We start from the raw sequence: 19,603 nt of genomic DNA on the forward strand, positions 1-19,603 counted from the left end.
ATTTTAAACCTAACCACACTGCTAACTGTATGCCTAACCCTAAATTTAAATTAACACCAAAAAGCTAATTTTTATTTTCATACATTTTTACGATTTAGCCACTCTGTGGCTGTGGTAACTAGTGACAACAGTTTTCAACAGAGAGCATCAGCTGTTGAATAGCAGTAGCACAAAACAAAAGGCACGGTAGTGAATGAAGGTAAAAAAAACAAACATTTAATTCGAAATCTCACCATACCAATTTAGCTAGATACTTCTTGATGATAGGATATGTGTCTTGGGTTTGAATTTGCATTCCATCTTCGCAATTCTAACTACCTGGCCAAATTAGCTAGGTACAGTAGCTAACTTGAACTTGTTCTGTTCCGCTTGCTAGCATACTGTAGATACCAAAGGTTGTGTTGCTAACGTTATCTAGCTACTGTTCTTTAACTCTGATGTGAAGGTCAGAATGGATCAGCTCAGCTAGAAGCTAATGGTAAAAAGAACACGCACTGTTTGTAGCCTGACAATACATAGTATTAGAATAAATAGCTAGTCATTGATTGAGACAAATGAAACAGTTAAATGTTGCCTTGGACCGGTTAGTTAAATACAATTCTACTGTAGCAATACGTGCATTATATTGTACACTGATGTTGTCTGTGTCTATCTTATCGTATGCTGTCTATGCACCAATATTTTTCGTAATTTGCTTGCCATTACAGTTGTCTAGTGTATTTTATTAGAAAATAAGAATGGGATTGTTATAGGCAAGCAGTCATGGAAAAGTAGTCCTATAAGCCTAACCATATAGCCAGTCCACCAGTGATCCACCAGAGCCATGTCTTCTGAGGATCCCTTCCAGGACTCTCTAGATGATGATCTTGACGGCTTCTCAGAGCCTGGGAGAGGGAGCAGGATACGCAGCAGTGTCTACACCAAAACCCCAGAGATGGAGAGTAACTGGTGAGGTCCATGAGACACACACACACACACACACTAGCCCACAAACAGCTTTCAGTGTGGATCCAACTGATTTCTAATCTTCTCTCTTTTGTCGTTATACTTAGTTATGGAGACTATGGCGCCACCGGGGGCAAAAGTCCCCTGATGAAAACATTGATGGATGCAGAAGCAGCGGCCAACTCTGCAGCCGTACAGCTCATGTCGTTCAAGGAGACTCTGGAGGATGATTTTGCCGTATGTGACGTCCTTTGTAATTGATGTGCTTACGGTGTACCTGTCTTTTATTTTGAGATGCACAACATGACATCAAAAATATTTAATTCGTTAACAATTGTTAATGTGTCCAAAGCCGAATTGAATTCATCCTTCTATTATAAAGGACTCGAGACACTCTGCCTCTGATAACCGGCGGATGTCAAGGCAGAGAGGCCTTCTGCTGGAGAAGTTGGAGGTTTTTAAAGGGATTAACAAGTCTGTTCGACAGCAACTCAAAGACCTGCAGGATGCAGAGGTTGGTTTTATCAACCAGTTAGAATCTGATGGCTAATGACTACTACTTTGGAGGACTGTCAGGTGGCAATTTATAAGGGGGTCATGCTTATGACAAGTTTTACAATGCATTATAACAGCAACATAATGCATTAAACTGTACTTGTGGACTAAAGTCAACTGCAACTTTGTCTTTTTAACTGTTGCTTGAAATAACATGATTTGACTACCTCTTTTTGTCTCCTTTTTATTAGGCATCTCGAATGGAGACGGACAAACACATTGATCTCTTACTAAAGAAGCTTACGCAGGCTGAGTGTGATAATCTGGTAAATTGCTCCTCATTTGGGTAAAAAAAAGAGAACTGCAGACACTCCAGACCTGTATTTAAACACTGAAAAGTTGACAGCTGTGCCAAGGCTGAAGATTTTATATGGTCTGCCAACATGATATACATTTTACATTTTAGTCATTTAGCAGACACTCTTATCCAGAGCGATTTACAGGAGCAATTAGGGTTAAGTGCCTTGCTCAAGGACAGATTTTTCACCTAGTCGGCTCGGGGATTGTAACCAGCAACCTTTCGGTTACTGGCCCAACGCTCTTAACTGCTGGGCTACCTGCCGTCTAGAGGGTAGGGTAATTCAGTGCAGTAGTTCAGATGGCTCACTGGGTTGAAACATGGTGCTAGCTAGATTAAGGTTGGGGATTTGATTCAAACCTGCGTGGGCCACATGTACTGAACTTGTGTGCTAACTTTGTAAGACACTTGGGATAGAAAAGCATCTGCTCCTGTTCACTATACACATTTGTCATTTTACAGTTGTACTGTGAGTAAGATAAAATGTTTTTGTTGTTTTTTCACCAGCATTTGAAAAGAAATTTGAATGATAAAGAAAAAATGGTGGATGAACTGATGAGTTTGCGGAAGAAAGAAATGGTAAGCTTTGGCCTTTAATTTCACGTGAAATACAGTCACATCTGAAATTATTGACACCCTTGATAAAGATTAGCAAAAATTACTGTATAAAATAAATAATACCGAGCTATATTTTATGCTCCAAAAAATTGGGAAATTATATTATTTTATACAATTGCAATACAATACAAAAAATAAATAATTATCATATGCATTAACGTTCTACTTTTTAAGTCAATCTCAGCTTAAGGAACTGTATTGTGGCCTTTCATGGCTTCCTGTTTCACTGGGGTATAAAAATTAGGTAACACACATGTAAAATCCATTTGTCATCCATCACCAAGGGGACAGGCAAAGCACTCACAAATGAAAAGAGAAAAAGTATTGCAATCAGGCAATAGGTACAAAAAAACTACTGGAAAAACTAAGATATCACTATTAGGGCAACAATTAAGAAGTTTAAAACTACTGGAACAGTGGTAAATTTGCCTTCTAGAGGACCCAAGTGCATCTTGTCCCCACGCTCAGTGGGGAAGATGGTTCGGGAGGCAAAAGAAGTCCAAGGGCCAGTGTTGGAGAATTACAGAACGCATTGTGGAGTCACAAAGTCTCCAAATCTACAATTAGACACCACCTCCATGCCAATAGTCTGGAAGGGTTGCCATAAAAAGAGCCTTCATTGAGAGAAACCAACAAATGTAAATGCCTGGAGTTTGCTAAACGTCATTGGCACTTGGATTGGAAGCAGTGTTATGGTCAGACAAAAATAAAGCTCTTTGGACTCGCACACCGGTGGTGGGTTTGGCCTCTAAAGAAGGATGCATATGCAGAAAATAACCTCATACCTTCTGTAAGATATGGTGGTGGATCTTTGATGTTATGGGGCTGTTTTGCTTCCAGTGGTTCTGGGGCCCTTGTCAACGGCATCATGAACTCTACCAAGTAGTAGGTCATTTTAGCCAAAAACCTGGTTGCCTCTCTTACCACAAAATCAACATTTTGCAATGGACATTTTTCATTGAAAACCTGTGGTTTGAATTGAAGGCAGTTCATAAGCGCAGACTGAAGGATATCGAGGAACTGGAAAGATTCTATATGAAGGAATGGTTGGTCTAAGATCCCTCCCAATGTGTTCTTCAATATCATAAGACATTATAGAAAAGGGCCAACCACCCTTATCCTTGCAAGCAATTCTATTAATGTAAAATAATATAATAAAAATGTTATATGAGCATACAATAAATATAGTATCTCGGTCTTTGTATTTATTGTATACAGTGTTTTTTGCTCATCTTCATCAAGCGTGCCAATCATTTTGGATGTGACTGCATTTTGTGCATGATAAAACACATTGACAAAGGTATAAATCATACTGTACAAAAGCAGTGCCCTCACACCATCTCTTTCTGCTTTGATGCTCCACAGGAGAACACAGAGAATGCGGTCCATGCCACCAAGTCTGTGGAGACCACACGTGCTCACCTGCAGGGCCAGCTACACAGCAAAGAGGCCGACAACAACCGTCTCACCGCGCAGCTCCGGGTAACGCACAAGTTCAGGCATCAGTCTATTAGTCAGTCAATCAATCACTATATTGTCCGAGTTGGGAAAGGTGTATTTCTAAGCCTTAACCCTTCTGTCTGTGGAATAAGACACAGGTAAAGTAATGGACGTAGTTTGCGGTCAGTATTATGCTTCCAGCCTGTGTGTGTGATGTCTGGGACAGTTGGGAAGGAAGACAGCAAAAAGTAGACATTTCTGTTTCACAAAGAATAGTGGGCAATAGTCTTCTACAACCCATTCAAGACGGACGTTGTCCATGAGTGAAATCCTATTTGTTTTCACCAGGCTAGAGATAAGTATTTAGATATGTTGAAAGCTTAAACAGTCAGTGTTTGTTCCCTGTCTTTCTTTCTCCCAGGGTTTGGAGAGGCAGCTGACTGAGCAGAAGCTGGAGATAGATGGTCTGAGGGGGGAGATCTCCAGTGTGTCTGAGAAGGCAGAACAGGAGAAAGAGGGCCTGAAGAAGGCCACCCGTGCCCAAAAACAGAGGGCCGAGAGGTTCGAAGCTGCTGTGGATAAATGTTACACTCAGCTGAGGGAGAAGGTATGGGTAATGTTGGGAGTCGGTTTGGTGGTCATCATTTTCTCTTCACCAGGGTTCTGTTCAGGCTGGAGAACATGTTTTGAAACCAGGAGAAACTACATGAACTTTTGCCAATAATACCACAGCTTTTTTAATTGTATTTTTGTAATACTTTTTATTTATTGGTTATAGATCACAACAGAATCACAACAAGGATATACACATTTACCCCCCCCCCACCCCCCCAACCTGAAAAGGTAATAATTCACCTAAACAGGCCAACAATCAGCACTTCATAAAATGATATAATGGCACGCGGACACACACCCACACATGCATACACACATTTGCATTTCTACAGTCGCATACATGCACCCATTGTCACACACATCCACCGGTACACACACACACACGTGTCCACCCACACCCGTCTGTTTAAAACATGTACATTTTATCTATACAATTTTATCTATACATTTTATCTATAAATATTTGACAATATAATGTCCGTTTTCTATACTTCTTCCCATCGTATCTCAAATAGTCATTTGGTTTCTTATTCTATGAGTTATCATTTACCACACTATAGATTTCATTAATTGTTTCTTTCCAATTGCTTATTTGTGGTGCCAGGGGTTTAAGCCAGTTTCTAGTAATCTGTTTAAGTGCTGTTATTCTCAGAATTCTGAAAAGGTACTTATCATATTGGAGGACCAGTGTATGAGGGGTTCTCCCTAGGAACATGTGTTCTGGATTTAGAGAACATGAGTGTTCAAGCGTATCATCCAGTACTTTATATACTTCGGTCCAGAAATGATTGAGGACTGGGCAGGAATATAGTATGTGGATGTGATTAGCCTTGCTCTCCCCACGGTTATGCCAGCAATTTGGTGTGATGTCACAGTTGTATTGTTGTTGTATTATAGGAGTTATGAAACATCTTGACTGAATTTTCCAAGAGTATTCCCTACAGAGTAGAGAGTTAGTTGTCTTGGACTTGTTCTTCTAGATATGTCCTCCCAGTCCTCTGCGGTTATTACTATTTGCAGCTTGTCTTCCCAATTGGTTTTCACTGTAACATTCTCATCTTTTGTTTCTTCTTCGATAATTTTGTGCCCCAGCACATTCTTGGCATTTACTTTCTTAATGTCTTTGCTATATATCTAATTAAAGGATGTAGAGTGCCTTCGGAAGGTTTTCAGACCCCTTGACTTTTTCCACATTTTGTTACGTTACAGCCTTATTCTACAATTGATTAAATTAGGGATGCACCGATATGACATTTTTGCCTGATACCGATATCTGATATTTTCCTTGCCAAAAAACCCGATACCGATATTTCAAATTTTAGCAGCCTTTTAAGTATTATAGTACAGTTAAATACTTGAGACACACACACTGACCAAAAAGTTATTTTGTTGGCATTTGCGTACACTACAATTCAAAAGTTTGGGGTCACTTAGAAATGTCCTTGTTTTTGAAAGAAAAGCACGTTTTTTTGTCCATTAAAATAACATCAAATTGATCATAAATACAGTGTAGACATTGTTAATGTTGTAAATGACTATTGTAGCTGGAAACGGCTGATTTAAAAAAATATATATGATTATCTACATAGGCGTACAGAGGCCCATTATCAGCAACCTTCACTCCTGTGTTCCAATGGCACGTTGTGTTAGCTAATCCAAGTTGTTCATTTTAAAAGGCTAATTGATCATTAGAAAACCCTTTTGCAATTATGTCAGTGTAACCGATGTGAAATGGCTAGTTAGTATGCGGTGGTGCGCGCTTACTTCAGTTTCTTGGCAATTTCTCGCATGGAATAGCCTTAATTTCTCATAACAAGAATAGACTGACGAGTTTCTGAAGAAAGTCCTTTGTTTCTGGCCATTTTGAGCCTGTAATTGAACCCACAAATGCTGATGCTCCAGATACTCAACTAGTCTAAAGGCCAGTTTTATTGCTTCTTTAATCAGGACAACAGTTTTCAGCTGTGCTAACATTGCAAAAGGGTTTTCTAAGGATCAATTAGCCTTTTAAAATTAAAAACTTGGATTAGCTAACACAACGTGCCATTGGAACACAGGAGTGATGGTTGCTGATAATGGGCCTCTGTACGCCTATGTAGATATTCCATAAAAAAATCTGCCGTTTCCAGCTACAATAGTCATTTACAACATTAACAATGTCTACACTGTATTTCTGATCAATTTGATGTTATTTTAATGGACCACAAATGTGCTTTTCTTTCAAAAACAAATCTAAGTGACCCCAAACTTTTGAACGGTAGTGTATATACACATAGTCCACAGAAGTTTATTCAACTACCTTCTGTGATGTGATTAGAGCGATGTTGATTGCCTTTTACCGATCGCTCATCATCTTCAACCATCAGTGAGTCCATCTTACCGAGTCCACCAAATGCATTGTTTTCAACAACAACTAAAAATGTTCTAATTAAATCATATATTTGTCCTATTGTAAAGTGTACACTAAAGGCCAAAATGGGCAAACTTGCAATGTATTCGATGCTTAAGTACTCTAAAACCAGATTTGCCCCAACAAAGCAATAGCCTACCCGCGTGTGGTCAACTATTTCAGCACCGTTTTGCGCTGCTCTGAGACAAGCACAGGGACTGGTCTTGATAAATCATGAGTTTTTTTTATTTTAACTGAATCTCCATTTGGGTTTTTGTTAGCCTACAATTAGGGTGTGGAAATGTTAGGATTATTTTGCTCTTAATAGCCTTCTCCTGACAGGTCACATTGTACATCATCATATTTTTCGTTTTTCTAGGAATAGAAACACCATAATATTAATCCAAGTAATTAAGCTACATTTCTTCAAATCAATCCCATATACTATGTTCTTACAAAAAAAGGTTTTAAATTCTCTAGTACAGCCAATATACAAAAAGTGTAATGCTTCTCGAAGATGCCCTGTGGTGGTCTAACTAGCATTAATGGCAACAATGGCTGACACTTATCTAACGTGGCATAGAATTCTGAGGCAGACTGCAAAGTGTGCTGCAGTATGTCGCAACTTTTACAGGAAGAACCACTGTAGGTAGGCACATCAGCTTTGACATCGGTTTTGCACATCGGCGTTAAACTAGACATCGGGCCCATGCCGATTTGGCATTTCTAGCTAATGTCGGCCGATTCCAAAATGCTTACCGATATATCGTGCATCCCTAAAATAAATAAATAAAAAATCGAAGCAATCCACACACAATACGCCATAATGACAAAGCGAAAACAGGTTTTTAGAAATGTTTGCAAATGTATTAAAAATTAAAAACAGATACCTTATTTACATAAGTATTCAGACCCTTTGCTATGAGACTCGAAATTGACCTCAGGTGCATCCTGTTTCCATTGAACATCTTTTAGACGTTTCTACAACTTCATTAGAGTCCACCTGTGGTAAATTTAAATTGATTGGACATGATTTGGAAAGGCACACACCTGTCTATATAAGGTCCCACAGTTGACAGTGCATGTCAGAGCAAAAACCAAGCCATAAAGTCGAAGGAATTGTCCGTAGTGCTCCGAGACAGGATTGTGTCGAGGAACAGATGGGTACCAAAATATTTCTTCCAGCATTGAAGGTCCCCAAGAACACAGTGGCCTCCATCATTCTTAAATGGAAGAAGTTTGGAACCACCAAGACTCTTTTGGAACCACCTAGAGCTGGCCGCCTAGGAAAACTGAGCAGTCGGGGGAGAAGGGCCTTGGTCAAGGAGACTCGATGCTGTAATCACTGCCAAAGATGCTTCAACAAATTACTGAGTAAAGGGTCTGAATACTTATGTACATTTAATATTTCAGTTTATATATATATATATATATATATATATATATATATATATATATATATATATATATATATATATATATATATATATATATATATATATATATATATATATATAAATTAGCATATTAGCTTTGTCATTATGGGGTATTGTGTGTAGATTGAGAGAAAAAAACTATTTAATAATTTTTAGAATAAGGCTGTAACGTAACAAAATGTGGAAAAAGTCAAGGGTTCTGAATACTTTCTGAAGGCACTGTATATCATTAAGAGTTTTCTTAGGTGCCACTGCTTTAGTAAGAACTTCTTACTTGTAAAACAGTTCTGAAGGTTGTACTTTTTTGATAGATTCTCAAATGTATCTATCCCCTTATCTGTGAACATCTGATACCTGGTCAGTCTTTTTTCAGCCCATCATTTAAATGTATCACCAATTATACTTGGTTTAAAGTCTCTGGCCATTACAATTTCTTGCAGGTAGAACAGGTCTGTTTGGATGCTTTTTGTTTTGGTGTTCTTTGTCCAGACCTTTATGTTATTTATACAGGTATTTTTCAATCTTCCTAGTGTGTGTGTTGATTGTTTTCATAAATATAGTAGCACCTTTTGGTTTTGTCATTTGTTGGATTTCCGTCTGTCTCCATTTAGCGGTTGATGCTGGGTTCATCCATACAATAATTGATTTTAGTTGGTCGGCCTAGTCCCCCTGCTTGTTGTATGTTTGATTGTTGTAAGTTTGACACAGGCTTTTCTTGCTCCCCAGATGAATTTCCTCAGGAATGTGTCCCACCGTTTAAAAGTGTTTGGAGTAATAGTTATTGGTTTGATTCTGGAACAGGAATACACATCTAAGGAGAACGTTAATTTGAATAGTTTTCAATTCTTCCTGTTTATTGTTAAAGGTACTAATTTCCATCTTTGTAGGTCCTGTTTATGCTGAGTTACCAGTGTTCCTAAGTTATACTGATATAGTTTCATCAGATCTTGGTATTTCAGTTTATTTTGATCCCATTTAAGTTTAAACTTAGTTTTGATGTCTTGGGATATTGGTTGATCTACCGTCATTCTGTCTGATTTCACTGTATTTAGTCTGTACTGAGATACGACACTTGTTGTACTTCATCCGTAGCGGTGGGAACTGACTGGTAGGTTTGCTCAGTAGAGCCTCACATTGTCTGCGTACATTGCTAAGTTGTGTTCTTCCTGATCGATCTGTAGACGTTGTATTTTCTGATTGTTTGTTATACACTGAGTGTACAAAACATTAGGAACACCTTCCCTTTTGCCCTCAAAACAGCCTCAATTCGTCGGGGCATGGACTCTATAAGGTGTGAAAAGCATTCCACAGGGATGCTGGCCCATGTTGACTCCAATGCTTCCCACAGTTGTCAAGTTGTCTGGATGTCCTTTGGGTGGTGGACCATTCTTGATACACAAGGGAAACTGTTGAGCATGAAAAACCCAGCAGTGTTGTAGTTCTTGACACACTCAAACCGGTGCGTCTGGCAACTGCTACCATATACAAAATGAAGATGGAAGGCTTTTTTTAACTTTTGCTACGGTGTTCCCTACTGAACGCGACCCAGGTATTCCGTTGTTCCTTGCCAGTGACAGCAAACTGATTTCTGTTATGTGGCATGATGACATGTAGGATGTTCAGCTGGCGGAGGCTTGTTCAGAGAGGGACACATGGAGGAGACAACAGGAGCAGAAGACAAACGCGAGAATTCTACTTGATGCACAGATAGGACTCCTGAAAGGGTATGTCGTTTCTCATTTTGACCTGGACACAAAAAAGCCTGGCATATTGTTAATCCAGGTCTTTGAGGCAATCAATGTTGTTCTTTTAATTTTTAAAGCTTTTCAGATTTTCTCCTCACAGAAAGTAGAAGTGGGCAAGTGGCAATTGCTTATTGATGTTTCGTTACAGCCAAATAGCAGACATTACTGCAAAGCTACAGAAGAAGAGGGAGGAATTCACTGCTGCAAACGAGGTCTTACTGCTAAAAGTGGAAAAACTCAACGCTGAAAACGGAGACATTGGCCTTGAGAACGCAACCCTCAAGGTAGGACAATTAAACACCAATATAGACCTTTTAAGTTGTGTGTGCACCAACCAAAAACGATTGATTTACTTCACCTTGAGCCATAGATTAGCCCCAAATTATCTAAACTACCACATCTGGAAACAAATGTAAACTATTACATCTAATTGCTTAGATAACAAACCTACCTCTACTGCTTTTTCATTTGTGTACCTTTTCTGTTTATTCTAGCATGTCAAATTTCTTCCCACCTTAATACATGATGATATGTTTATTCACTCCCCTCTATATGTATTTGGACAGTGACGCTAACATTTTACATTTGCATTTTGCATTTTACATTTGCATTTTGGATTTTTGATCAAATGTTTCATATGAGGCGACAGTACAGAATCTCACCTTTTTTATTTGAGTGTTTTTTCATGTATGTTTTACCATTTAGAATTGAAAACACTTTATATGTCTAGTCCACCCATTTGAAGAAGTCATAAGTATTTGGACAAATTCACATATAGTGTAGTAAAAAGTTTAGTGTTTGGTCCCATATTCCTTGCTCTCATTGACTACATCAAGCTTGTGACTACAAACTTGTTGCATGCATTTGCAGTTTGTTTTGGTTGTGTTTCGGGTTATATTTTACCCAATAGGAACTGAATGGTGAAGGTAAGAATAGAAGATGTTTCTGAACACTTCTACATGAATGTGCATGCTACTATGATCATGGATAATCATGAATGAATCGGTGAATAATCATGAGTAGTAAGGCTTACAGAGGTAGAAATAGCATACCCTCTGAAAATGCTAACCTTCCCTGTTATTGGTAATGATGAGAGGTTAGCATGGTTAGCATGTTTTGTTGTGACCTTCTCACTCATCATTATTCATGATTCATTCTTGATTTTTCTTAATCACGGCATTATCAGGATTCATTTACATGTGTTCAGTAACATCTTACCTACTCACTTAGATGGAATTACTCATCATGCAGTTCCTATTAGGCAAAACATGATCTAAAACACAACTACAACAGTCTCACAAGCTTGACATAGTCATTGTGTGGCAGGAATGCCGGACCAAATACTACACCTTTGATCACTTTAGTAAATTCATCACGGGAATTTGTCCAAATACTTACGACTTCTTCAAATGGGGGGACTAGATACATAAAGTGCTTCCATTTCCAAACAGTAAAACAGATATGTATGAGAATACACTCAAATAAAATGTCGCCTGATCTCAAGTCTAAAATGCTGGAACCCAGAGCCACATTTTAAAATGTCAGCTTCACTGTCCGAACACATATGGAGGGGGAGTGTATGTATGATTATTAGTATGTGGTTTGTTCCCACCATGTTCAGGATTCTATTTTGTGTATTTATCTCTGGTTCCAGGCGTCCATCGTTGAGTTGGAGCTGCAGCTGGTCCATTCTAAAGCAGCGCTGAAAGAGGAGAGCACCGTCTCACAGGAGAGGAAAGACCAAGCAGAACAGTATCAGAGTCAGGCATGGATCCGGCGCCCCACCACACTTCCAAGTTCCCATACTTACTAAATCCGATACAAATGTATTGAGAGACTAAAAGGTAAGGCAGCGGCTGTCTGTTTTATTCACCTCTTATTGCCTCACATCTCTCAGGTGGCAGAGCTTCAAGTGGAGGTGGAGGATCTGAAAATAAAGTTGGAGAGTTTTCTGAGGGAAGCAGAGAACATCAGAGAAGGAAGAGATGCGGAAGTGAAGAAGGTAAAGTCTTCTTGTGGCTACATTAAAATCGAAGTTTCTTTGTCACGTGCGCCGAATACAACAGGTGTAGACCTTGCAGTGAAATGCTTACTTACAAACTCTAACCAAAAGTGCAAAAAAGGTATTAGGTGAACAATAGGTAAGTAAAGAAATAAAAACAACAGTAAAAAGACAGTGAAAAATAACAGTAGCGAGGCTACATACAGGCACCGGTTAGTCAGGCTGATTGAGGTAGTATGTACATGCGGATATGGTTAAATTGACTATGCATATCTGATAAACAGAGAGTAGCAGTAGCGTAAAAGAGGGGGTGGTGGGTGGCGGGACACAATGCAGATAGCCCGGTTAGTCAATGTGCGGGGGCACTGGTTGGTCGGGCCAATTGAGGTAGTATGTACATGAATGTATAGTTAAAGTGACTATGCATACAGTGAGGGAAAAAAAGTATTTGATCCCCTGCTGATTTTGTACGTTTGCCCACTGACAAAGAAATGATCAGTCTATAATTTTAATAGTAGGTTAAGTTGAACAGTCTGCGACAGAATAACAACAAAAAAATCCAGAAAAAAGCATGTCAAAAATGTTATAAAATGATTTGCATTTTAATGAGGGAAATAAGTATTTGACCCCTCTGCAAAACATGACTTAGTACTTGGTGGCAAAACCCTTGTTGGCAATCACAGAGGTCAGACGTTTCTTGTAGATGGCCACCAGGTTTGCACACATCTCAGGAGGGATTTTGGCCCACTCCTCTTTGCAGATCTTCTCCAAGTCATTAAGGTTTTGAGGCTGACGTTTGGCAACTCGAACCTTCAGCTCCCTCCACAGATTTTCTATGGGGTTAAGGTCTGGAGACTGGCTAGGCCACTCCAGGACCTTAATGTGCTTCTTCTTGAGCCACTCCTTTGTTGCCTTGGCCGTGTGTTTTGGGTCATTGTCATGCTGGAATACCCATCCACGACCCATTTTCAATGCCCTGGCTGAGGGAAGGATGTTCTCACCCAAGATTTGACGGTACATGGCCCTGTCCATCGTCCCTTTGATGCGGTGAAGTTGTCCTGTTCCCTTAGCAGAAAAACACCCCAAAGCATAATGTTTCCACCTCCATGTTTGACAGTGGAGATGGTGTTCTTGGGGTCATAGGCAGCATTCCTCCTCCTCCAAACACGGCGAGTTGAGTTGATGCCAAAGAGCTCCATTTTGGTCTCATCTGACCACAACACTTTCACCCAGTTGTCCTCTGAATCATTCAGATGTTCATTGGCAAACTTCAGACAGTCATGTATATGTACTTTCTTTGAGCAGGGGGACCTTGCGGGCGCTGCAGGATTTCAGTCCTTCATGGCGTAGTGTGTTACCAATTGTTTTCTTGGTGACTATGGTCCCAGCTGCCTTGAGATCATTGACAAGATCCTCCCGTGTAGTTCTGGGCTGATTCCTCACAGTTCTCATGATCATTGCAACTCCACGAGGTGAGATCTTGCATGGAGCCCCAGGCCGAGGGATATTGACAGTTCTTTTGTGTTTCTTCCATTTGTGAATAATCGCACCAACTGTTGTCACCTTCTCACCAAGCTGCTTGGCGATGGTCTTGTAGCCCATTCCAGCCTTGTGTAGGTCTACAATCTTGTCCCTGACATTCTTAGAGAGCTCTTTGGTCTTGGCCATGGTGGAGAGTTTAGAATCTAATTGATTGATTGCTTCTGTGGACAGGTGTCTTTTATACAGGTAACAAACTGAGATTAGGAGCACTCCCTTTAAGAGTGTGCTCCTAATCTCAGCTCGTTACCTGTATAAAAGACACCTGGGAGCCAGAAATCTTTCTGATTGAGAGGGGGTCAAATACTTATTTCCCTCATTAAAATGCAAATCAATTTATAACATTTTTGACATGCGTTTTTCTGGATTTTTTTGTTGTTAGTCTCTCTCACTGTTCAAATAAACCTACCATTAAAATTATAGACTGATCATTTCTTTGTCAGTAGGCAAACGTACAAAATCAGCAGGGGATCAAATACTTTTTTCCCTCACTGTATATGATAAACCGAGAGTAGCAGCAGCTTTGTCTTAAAGGGATAATTCTGGATTTTGGCAATGAGCTGGCATGCTAGTAGATAACCATAGACTTCCAGTCATTGCGCTAAAGCTAGCTAGCATTGGCTCGCAACACTACCTCTAACTTCCTTCATACTGGACACCGAGACATAAAAATGGTATCTACAAGTTCATCTGACTCTAGGGAAGTAGATAAAGGGCCTCGTTGCCAAAAATCCCGAAGTATCTCTTTAAATTGGTTTGCGTCCTTCAAAATGAAAGCAGAGAGGGCTCACTCAACAGAATAGAATATCAAATTGCTTGAAATAGTTTGAAACACAAACACTACTTGGTTCAGTAAAATTCAAATGAATGTGATATCCTGTGTGTTTTGATATTTGTTTACTAACGTTTGTAGTTGTTTCTGGTCTTTCTGGTACCCACGCATTGCTTCCTAAAGGCTTTGCCTATGCTGTTAACAATTTCAAAGTGCACTGTGTACAGCTTCACATTTATCCTCGGCGTAAAAACCAACGTATGCTGTCATTTAGAATTCAGTGATCACTGAGGTTCCCTAGTCTGCATCCTAACTATGGTTCAACTATCGACACGTCAGTTTAACAGGGCTGGAACTTAACTGCTGCTTCTGATTAAACCACATTTTGCTGAAAGCCTTCAAAAGATTCTCTCTGAGGAAAAAAAAACCCCACATCAGTGGTGAATGGCCATGCCCTGCTTCCGCATACATTACCTATGCTTCAGTAACCAGTCAGGGTCCAGTCGGTGAAAGCTACTTAGAGAGGTGCAGCCAATCAGTCATTAACATTTCTCTGCTCCCCTGCCTTGCCGGCCTGCACGCCCCTCCCCCGGGACCCCAGGTGAGGCTGGAGCTGGAGGGGCGCGTGAGGGAGCTGGAAGAGTACCCCGAGTTACTGAGCACCGCGGAGCAGAGTCTGGCGGAGTGCCAGGACAACCTGAGGCGCTCAGAGAAGAGATGTGCAGACAAGGCAGAGGCCATTAGACAACTGCAGGTTAAGGTGTGCGTATAGCAGTAAGACCAAATGTCATTTTGTAGATGGATAAGTAAGCACTGAGGTGGTGAAGCACAGTATCTACCACCAGATGTCAGTCAAACCCTATGTATGGTTTCCCACTATACTATTAGAATTATATCTCAATGTTATTATAGTGCATCCCCCGGTCCTGCTTTGAGTTGGTGTTGAGGTTTGTGATTGGATGTACTTGGATTGCAGTAAAATAAAGTTAGGTCGAAAGCCCTTACGTGCCCCTTTTGTAGTTTGTGTGTTCGTAAAGCTGTGATGGTCACCTTAAACTGTTTTAAAATGTGCTTCTATGGATGTTTCAGCACTGTTCAATCAACGCTTGCCTTTTTGAATGTTGCTCATATCACCGTTGCACAGTGTTGTGTGCTGTGTTGATGACTTGATAAGCCAATGTAATTTCAGTAATTGCATGGTGCAACTCTTTCTGGTGTTGTACTGTATATGTTTGAACCCACGTTCAAGTCCCCATTTAGTCAAGACTATTCAACTGAACATACATTCAGCATCTATGATATCATGGAGTCATAGTCCAGCTACATTTTCTTTGCCTAACCACACGGTATGATTATTGTGCGTCCAGGTGGAGAGACAAGGGGAGAAGATGAGGTCGTCGATGGACATGAAGGAGTCTATCCATGAAGCCAACTCACAGCTACGGCAAAAATTGGATGCTCTTCAAAAGTAACATTTTATTACTTTCTCTTTTGAAAGAATTAATACCTTCTTCCATTTGCTTTTTGGTTTTCAAACTAGATTCCTCTGTACTTCTCATGTCAAAGTACATTAGTGACATTGAACATATATTGTATTGTTTTTTTTATACGTTTTTAAGCCTGCCCTGGGTGAATTCTGAAATGTTCTGAAACGTTAATGCACTGCTTATGACTGGGTATGGGTTACGAATGTGTTATGAATGTGTTCCTTATGTATTGGCGATGATGTATCCCAGGCAGATGGAGGAGCTTCATGGGGAGAACCAGGAGCTGGTCCGTAGGCTGGCAGGACAGGAGGAGGCGCTACACTACAGCAGCAGGCAGCTAGAACAGCGCTCAGCAGACTGCCAGGCTCTCAACAGACAACTGGAGGCAGCAGTGGCCGATGTCAGGCAACAGGTACTCGGGGGTTAAAGTTCTCCGTCACTGCGACGGATTTTCCTCGTAAATAAAAAAATATATATATATATATATATATTGAAAAGGACTGGAATTGGTCAAACTTGGAGTTTAAAACATGTACAAAATGATCCTATTTCCTTAAAAGCATGATGTTCATTATGCAGGTTAACCTGGCCCCTGACTATGTATCTGAGATCGGCCTAAGTTTCCGTCATGGGATCATTTTTTGCTTTAACCCCTAGGTTACTGTATGATAGCTCCTGGATAGGATATTTAATGTGTGCATGTGGACAGTATTTAATGCTCATACACTCAGCATATGATTTTATTCAAATCTGTTGTATGTGTATATAGAAGCAAATTCAAATGCTCAGAATAAAGGTTCATATTAAGTGGAACCAATGTTCCCCGACGGGAATGGAAAGGCACGGAAGCGAATTGAAGATGGTGTTTATTAGGGGATGAGTTTCTGTCGATTGTGTGGTTTTTCTTTTTGACACATCTCATCATCTTTATTTCTGTCATGCCAAGGTTTCCAAAGTAAAAGACAAAGCCGTCTCCAGAGAAAGTTCCCTTCAGACCAGAATCCTGGAGCTGGAGGCTGAGAAGAGCAGAAGAGAGAATGAGCTGAAACATATGAAACAAAGCAAGCAGTCAGTAAGTACCAGACACAATCACATACAGTGCCTTCAGAAAGAATTCACATCCCTTGACTTTTACCACATTTTGTTGCGTTACAGACGAATTTAAAGTGTATTAAGTTTTTTTGTGACTAGCCTACACACAATACCCCATATTGTCAGTGGAATTATGTTTTTCGACATTTTTACAAATAAAATGAAAGGCTGAAATGTCTTGAGTAAGTATTGAACCTCTTTTTTATGGCAAGCCTAAATAAATTAAGGAGTAGAAATGGGCTTTACCAAGTCCCATAATAAGTTGCATGGACTCTGTAATAATAGTTTTTAACAATTTTTTTTTTGTACCGCACACATACAATTATCTGTGAGGTCCCTCAGTCGAGCAGTGAATTTCAAACACAGATTCAACCAAAGACCAGGGAGGATTTCCAATGCCTCACAAAGAAGGGCACCTATTGGTAGATTGGTAAAAAGTTTTTAAAAAAAGCAGACATTGAATATCATTTTGAGCATGGTGAAGTTATTAATTCCACTTTGGATGGTGTATCAATACACCCAGTCACTACAAAGATACAGGCTTCCTTCCTAATTCGGATGCCAGAGAGGAAGGAAACTGCTCAGTGATTTCACCATGAGGCCAATGGTGACTTTAAAACAGTTTGAGTTTAATGGCTGTGATAGGGGAAAACTGAGGATGGATCAACAACATTGTAGTTACTCCACAATGCTAAGCTAATTGACAGAGTGAAAAGAAGGAAGTCTGTACAGAATAAAAAGATTCCAAAACATGCATCCTGTTTGCAACACGGCACTAAAGTAATACTGCAAAAACGTATGTGGCAAAGCAATACACTTTTTGTCCTGAACACAAAGTGTTATGTTTGGGGAAAATCCAATACAACACATTAATGAGTACCACTCTCCATATTATCAAGCATAGTGGTGGCTGCATCATGTTATTGTAATCGTTAAGGACTGGGGAGTTTTTCAGGATAAAAAGAAACGGAATGGAGCTAAGCACAGGCAAAAACCTGTTTCAGTCTGCTTTCCACCAGACACTGGGAGGTGAATTCACATTTCAGCAGGACAATAACATAAAACACAAGGCCAAATCTACAAAGGAGTTGCTTACCAAGAAGACAGTGAATGTTCCTGAGTGCCCGAGTTAGATTTTCAAGTAGATTTAAGTAAAAAATGTATGGCAAGACCTGAAAATGGTTCTCTAGTAATGATCAACAACCAATATTTACAAGTATTGACTCAGGGGTGTGAATACTTATGTAAATGGGATTTCATTTTGAGTACATTTGCAAAAATTTCATAAAACATGCTTTCACTTTGTCATTACAGGGTATTGTGTGTAGAGTGGGGATATTGTAGCTACGATAGCCTACTGCAAACCATGTGACATTTTCCCCCATATCCCTCAAAGCTAATGAGAACACAGTACATTACTTTTTTTGGTGCCATACAATACGCAATGAATCAGACCAGTTTACTATTTTAAAGCATAGTAGTACATACTGTACATTTGTCAGGTCAATGGATTGATTCCTTGATGAATGAAATCATGTTGAAAGTGTTGATAGTAATAACTGTCGTTTTGAGTTTGAGCGTGAAGCCTTATTGTCCTATGTGTATGAGCATATTTTATCAGACTGTTGTTTTTACCTTGACTGCACTACAAATGTCCAAATTTGGACAATAAAGAGATTGATTGGTTGTGTTTGCTCTGCAGGCTGAGAAGCAGTTTGAGGTGCGTCTAAAGGACCTGCAGCTCAGCCTGGACCAGTCAAAAAGCCACAAACAGAGCATTCAGAACTACGTAGACTTCCTCAAAAACTCTTACGCCACCATGTTTGACGAGGGACTACCACAGGCACCGTCTAGTTTTGGATCGTCCTACTTTTTAAAATGATGATTACTCTGGTATGTGTGTTTTGCGGTATGTTATGTGTAATGTGTGTTGTTGGTTCAATCATGTACAATATATGAGCATTATTTAAGAATAATGTGTTTTTGGAGAAGCAATGAATCGGTACATATACATTTTATGTTCGATAAAGAAGTCCATGTAAATGTTTATATAGATCAGCTAATACTTTTTTTGTCCATTTATGAATAGAATTTCAATAAAGTTTATAATGGCATATTGTACAGACTGTTTTCATCACAGAATCAAATGACAGAACCGCCACAGCCAATGTGTTTTTCTCTAGTCTTAAGTTTGTATATCACTCTTCGTGCTGTGCAGGATGTGGGAGCCTCTGAGAGCCAGTTTCATGGCCTGTTTGGGATTTCACTGTATCCAGGGTTTTGCTCAGGAGTAGTCTGTCAACACTTTGTTTCCTCTCCTCCTAACGTTATGCAATCTGATGTAATGCCAACATCTGAAAACAAGGTACAGTTGCTTCAGTTGTCAGGCCTGGTTTCATCACAGGATCTCCAGATGTATTTACTATTTTCTACATTGTAGAATAATAGTGAAGACATCAAAACTATGAAATAACACACATGGAGTCATGTAGTAACCAAAAAAGTGTTAAATAAAAATATATTTGAGATTTGAGATTCTTTAAAGTAGCTACCCTTTGCCTTGATGACTGCTTTGCACACTCTTGGAATTCTCTCAACCAGCTTCATGAGGTAGTCAGCTGGAATGCATTTCAATTAACAAGTAAACCTTAACTTAATTTGTGGAATTTC

At 39.7% G+C, this 19,603-nt stretch overlaps 1 protein-coding gene across 4 annotated transcripts; it reads left to right on the forward strand.

The window, feature by feature from the left end:
* Positions 1-19,050, forward strand: LOC115169543 (outer dense fiber protein 2). 4 transcript variants are annotated; one of them, XM_029725255.1, is made up of 17 exons: positions 1-199; positions 797-948; positions 1,053-1,182; positions 1,328-1,459; positions 1,692-1,766; positions 2,306-2,377; positions 3,782-3,898; positions 4,278-4,463; positions 9,911-10,020; positions 10,190-10,325; positions 11,696-11,806; positions 11,939-12,043; positions 14,956-15,114; positions 15,722-15,822; positions 16,091-16,253; positions 16,788-16,913; positions 18,636-19,050. In XM_029725255.1, the coding sequence occupies exons 2-17, from the start codon at positions 824-826 to the stop codon at positions 18,813-18,815; spliced, it is 2,028 nt and encodes a 675-aa protein (XP_029581115.1). In that variant the 5' UTR covers positions 1-199; positions 797-823; the 3' UTR covers positions 18,816-19,050. The 4 variants fall into 4 exon arrangements, with proteins under 4 accessions (XP_029581115.1, XP_029581117.1, XP_029581116.1 ...); XM_029725257.1 differs by having other exon boundaries at positions 801-948; XM_029725256.1 differs by having other exon boundaries at positions 820-948.
* Positions 19,051-19,603: the final 553 nt, after the last annotated feature.

The sequence above is a fragment of the Salmo trutta genome, chromosome 31 (genome assembly GCF_901001165.1).
Source record: "Salmo trutta chromosome 31, fSalTru1.1, whole genome shotgun sequence".
In the NCBI taxonomy this organism is placed as follows: domain Eukaryota; kingdom Metazoa; phylum Chordata; class Actinopteri; order Salmoniformes; family Salmonidae; genus Salmo; species Salmo trutta.